Source organism: Rhincodon typus, chromosome 3 (genome assembly GCF_021869965.1).
Source record: "Rhincodon typus isolate 14 chromosome 3, sRhiTyp1.1, whole genome shotgun sequence".
Lineage (NCBI taxonomy): Eukaryota > Metazoa > Chordata > Chondrichthyes > Orectolobiformes > Rhincodontidae > Rhincodon > Rhincodon typus.
Window position 1 is genome coordinate 126,032,823 of NC_063334.1, and position 5,281 is coordinate 126,038,103.

The 5,281-nt window shown below is 47.0% G+C and overlaps 1 protein-coding gene across 1 annotated transcript in view; it reads right to left on the reverse strand.

Moving 5' to 3' along the window:
- Window positions 1–2,252: 2,252 nt before the first annotated feature.
- The window catches only part of plcxd3 (phosphatidylinositol-specific phospholipase C, X domain containing 3), an 11,681-nt gene continuing 8,652 nt past the window's right edge, over window positions 2,253–5,281 (reverse strand). The window contains exon 3 of the mRNA XM_048594215.1: window positions 2,253–2,878. Within this exon, the coding sequence (XP_048450172.1) occupies window positions 2,722–2,878 (157 nt within the window). The 3' untranslated portion in view covers window positions 2,253–2,721. The remainder of the gene's footprint in view (window positions 2,879–5,281) is intronic.

Consider the following 5,281-nt stretch of genomic DNA (forward strand, 5'->3'; position numbering starts at 1 on the left):
CTGCTCCTATGATGCTGCTTGGCCTGCTGTGTTCATCCAGCCCTGCACCTTGTTGTCTCACAATACATTGATGATCACTGACTTACTGCAGACACCTACCCCAACACTGTGGGCACAAACATCTGCATTCACCTTGAACACAACACAGAACTGATATACGTTACACTGTCACCATTCACTGTGCAGTAACAAGTCACTGAGCACTGGGCAGGCAAAACACACAGAGACTAGGAATGGTTCACATTTCCTTCTTGTTCGTCAGCATCAACACAAGAGGGAGTGTCTGAGAACCTCCTCAAATCTCAACGGCACAGGGAGCTTTATTCTGTATCTAACCCCGTGCTGTCCCTGTCCTGGGAGTGTTTGATGGGGGACAGTGTAGAGGGAGTTTTACTCTGTATCTCACCCTGCGGTGTCCCTGTCCTGGGAGTGTTTGATGGGGGACAGTGTAGAGGGAGCTTTACTCTGTATCTAACTCAATGCTGTCTCTGTCCTGGGAGCGTTTGATGGGGGACAGTGTAGAGGGAGCTTTACTCTGTATCTAACCCTGTGCTGTCCCTGTCCTGGGAGTGTTTGATGGGGGACAGTGTAGAGAGAGATTTGCAGAGGGTACAGAAAAGGTTTACCAGGGTGTTGCCTGGTACAGGGGATTTTAGCTAGGAAGAAAGGTTGGAGAGACTGGGTTTATTTTCACTGGAAAGCAGGAGGTTGAGGGCTGATCTGATAGAAGTTTATCAGATTGTGAATGGCATGGATAGAGTGGAAAATATGAGGCTTTTTCCCAGGGTGAAGGGGTCAATTACTAGGGGATACAGGTTCAAGGTGCGAGGGTGGAAGTTTAGAAAAGGTGTGTGAGGCAAGTTTTTCACACAAACGGTGGTGAGTGCCTGGAATGTGTTGCCAGAGGACATAGAAGAAGCAGACACAATAGCAGCTTTCAAGAAGCACCTGAACAAATACATGAATAGGAAGGGAATAGAGGGATCCAGATCCTGTAAGTGAAGACTGTTTTAGAACTGAAGGGCAAAATGTGGCAGTGCAGGCTTGGAGGGCTGAAGGGCCTGTTCCTGTGCTGTATTGTTCTTTGTTCTAACCCTGTGCTATCCCTGCCCTGGGAGTGTTTGATGGGGGACAGTGTAGAGGGAGCTTTACTCTGTTTCTAACCCTGTGCTGTCCCTGCCCTGGGAGTGTTTGATGGGGACAGTGTAGAGAGAGCTTTACTCTGGACCTAACCCCGTGCTGTCCCTGTCCTGGGAGTGTTTGATGGGGACAGTGTAGAGGGAGCTTTACTCTGTTTCTAACCCTGTGCTGTCCCTGTCCTGGGAGTGTTGTCAGATCATGTGACTGCAGGATTATAAAACCATCTCCGATTGGTGCTTGCTGTGACAATGTGTTGATTCAGTTTTGGATCAGGAGATCTGAAACGAAAACAGAAATTGCAAGAGAAACGCACCAGGTCCGGCAGTATTTGTGTTTTGGGTCTGGTGACTTTTCACCAGAACTGAGATCAGCTTGGAGAAAGTGTTATTTATGGTGAAGCCAAAATGGGGGTGAGGAGTGGTGAATAGAAAGGTGGAGATGGAGCTCAGAGGGAGGGAGAAATGAAAGGGGTCGGTAAGCGAGGGGATTATTGATAGTAAGCTGGGACGGAAGAGAAGCTGAGTAAGTGACAATATGAGCTGAGAGTGGGAGAGAATGGGTTGGCCATACTGAAAGTAACGTACATCACAACAGGACCGGGGGGTGTGGGGGCGTGTAATAAACATGGCAGGATGGATTCAGGCTGTAAAGTCATTGAGCTCTATGTTGAGTCCTAGAGGCTGCAGGATCCCCCAAGTGGAAAATGAGGTGCTGTTCTTCCAGCTTGCACTGAGCTTGGCTGGAACACTGCAGCAAGCCAGAGACAGAGATATTGACCAGGGAACAGGGTGGTGTGTTAAAGTGGCAGGAAACTGGTAGCTCACGGTGGTCTTTCACAGACAGACATTGCAACCTCTAGGACTCAACATCGAGTTCAATAACTTTCCAGCCAGATTCTATCCTTCCATGTTTATTACAAGCCCCCACACACCCCCGGTCCTGTTGTGATATGGGACTATCTTCAGCACAGCCGGCCCCATTGTCATGTATTCAGTGTGGGGGGAGGATGATGGTGTGGGAAGGTGGTGATGTTTGGGGGGGGTGGGGGGCAAGTTGTGACAGTGCTGGGTGACAGTAGGGTGGGGAGGGTGGGCAGTGGTATTTGGGTGTTGTTAGGCAGTCAGTAGCTTAAGCCTGAGAAAATTGGACCTTTCAATGTTCCTATAGGATGTGGGGTGGAGAGGGTCTGGCTGAAAGGGGTGGGGGTGATGGAATGGGGATAGGCCCACAACCAGGTTTCGAAGGCGAGGTTATTTCTCTCTGGGTTAAAGGGATGTGTGAGCTCCCAGCAGCTGCTGGTCAGTTTGACCCTGGCCTTTGGAGATGGTACAGTGTCTCAGCCTAACTGAGTAAAACTGAGATTGTACTATCGTCCGACAGACAGAACAAAACAGAGCAGCGCTGATGATGGTTCTGGAACATCTCCATCTCGCCCAGTGCTCAAGGGGAAGAGTGTGGCTAGAATTTATCACTGACAGCTAACGGCTAGGCCCTTACACAAAGATCAGGAACACTGCTCAAAGCAAACGGGATATTGACTTGAAGGGCGTGGGATAGAGAGAGGGGACATTGAGAGAATTGCTAAGTTGCATTGGATGTGTCATCTTCTGAGAGATAATTGAGTCTGATGACAGCACTAATAAAATCTCCGAGCTCCACAAAGTCTGCTGTGACAATGTTCACTCCATTTTCCCCTGGTTTTTGTGACTGAATCCACTGCATCATTGCAGGGAGAGCCCTGTGAATGTAACAGAACAGAGTCAGACAGACACAAGGCCATTTCAACAACAGACTCAGGGGCATTTCAACAACACCCAACTTCACCAAAACCAACAAACCATTTTTCTGAAGAAGGGTCTAGACCCGAAACGTCAGCTTTCCTGTTCCTCTGATGCTGCTTGGCCTGCTGTGTTCATCCAGCTCTACACCTTGTTATCTCAGATTCTCCAGCATCTGCAGTTCCTACTATCTCTGAAAATCTCACCACTCCCCACTTGCGACCCACTGGCCTCACCAACAATCTCCTCCCTATATTCCCAACAATCAATGTCTCCCTATCTCCCTCAATCCCGAATGAGAACGTGAGGACAGGCAACTGAAGCAGGCTATTCAGCCCCTCAACTCTCCTTACCCCCTCCACAAGATCATGGCTGACCTGATCATACCCTCACCTGCAGTTGTCCTGAACACTCCCAAATCTCTGTCCTGCACAGCCTTAAATATATTTAATGATCCAGGCTCCTCTGCTCCTTGGATTGGAGCATTTAAAAGACTAGAAATCATCTGAAAGAAAGTAAAACCCACTTAATATTCATCTTTTATTTGTTTGTAAACTGTGCCTCCTAATTCTAAGTTTTCTCCTAAGAGGAAACATCCTCTCAGCATCTACTCTGTAAAACTTTCTCAGAATTGTAATATGTTTCAATTCGATCACCTCTGAAATCCAAGAAGGGGTGAACCTGCTCATCCTTTCCTCATTAGACAAACCCCATCAATTCCAGGAATCAGCCTAATGAGCCTTCTCTGTCAGTATACCCCTCAAATAAGAAATCCAAAGCTGTATGTCGTAATGAGTACAGTCTCATCAACATCCTATACAAGATGCAAGACTTCTATAATTTTATACTTAATCCCTCTTTTGATAAAGACCAACATTCCATTTGCCCTCCTAATTATTTTTCCTGTAACTACATGCTAAAGTTCTCTGATACTTGTACGATGACATCCGATCCCTTTGTACTGCAGGAATCTAACTCCCATTTTATTAATAATCTGCTTTTCTATTTTACTCAGTACCTCATGTTTCCTCACCTTATACCCCAGTCATCGAACATCTGCTCACTCACTCAACCTCTCAGAACCCCTTAGCAGACTCCTTATGTCCTCTTCACAGCTTGTGCTCCTACCAAGGTTTGTGTTATGTGCAAATTTAGACCAGAATATCCAGGAGCAGAATTAAGCCATTTGGCCCATTAAGTTTTCTCCAACCATTCAACTATGTCTGATATGTTTCTCAATCCCATTCTCCTGCCTTCTCCCTGTAATCCTTGATCCCCCTTCTCACCAGGAACCTATCTATCTCTGTCTTAAATAAACTCAAAGATCTGGCATCCACACCCCTCTGCAGCAATGAGTCCCACAGATTCACCACCTTCTGGCTAAAGAAATTCCTCTTCGTCTCAGTTCTACAGGGTCGTCCCTTCACTCTGAGGCTGTGCCCTCAGGTCCTAGTCTCTCCTGTTAATGGAAACATCTTCTCCACACCCATTCTATCCAGGCCTCTCAGTATTCTGTACGTTTCAATTAGATCACCCCTTTCCCTTCTAAACTCCGTTGAGTACAGACCTATGTGTCCTCAACCGCTCCTCACCTGACAAACCCCTCATGCCCAGGATCATTCTTGTGAACTTCCTCTAGAACCATGCCAGCACATCTTTCCTTAGGTAGGGGTCCCAAAACTGCTCACAATATTCCAAATGTGGTCTGACCATAGCCTTATACAACCTCAGCAGTACATTCCTGCTCTTGTATTCTAGCCATTTGAAATGAATGTTGACGTTGCATATACCTTCCTAACTGCCCACTGAACTTGTACGTTAATCTTAGGAAAATCCTTAACTAGGAGTCCTGAGTCCCATTGTGCTTCAGATTTCTGAAGCCTTTCCCCATTTAGAAAATAGTCTGCACCTATATTCTTTCTCCCAAAATCTCACACTTTCCCACGTCGCATTCCATCTGCCACTCCTTTGCCTGCTCTCCTAGACTGCCCAAGTCCTTCTGCATCCTCCCCACTTCCTCAACACTACCTGTCCCTCCACCTATCTTTGTCTCATCTGCAAACTTTGCAACAATGTCCTCAGATCCTTTGTCCAAGATCGTTAATGTGTAGTGAATAGCCATGCCCCCCACATGCGGAACTCCACTAGCCACCAGCTACCATCTTGAAAATGACCCCTTTATCCCCACTCTCTGCCCTTTACCAGGCAGCCAATCCTCTATCTGTGCCAATACCTTGTCCCTAACACCATGGGCTTGTATCTTATTTAACAGCCTCCTGTGTGGCACCTTCTGAAAATCCTAATAGATCACGTCCACTGGCTCGCCTTTGTCTATCTTACTCATTACCTCCTCAAGGAATTCT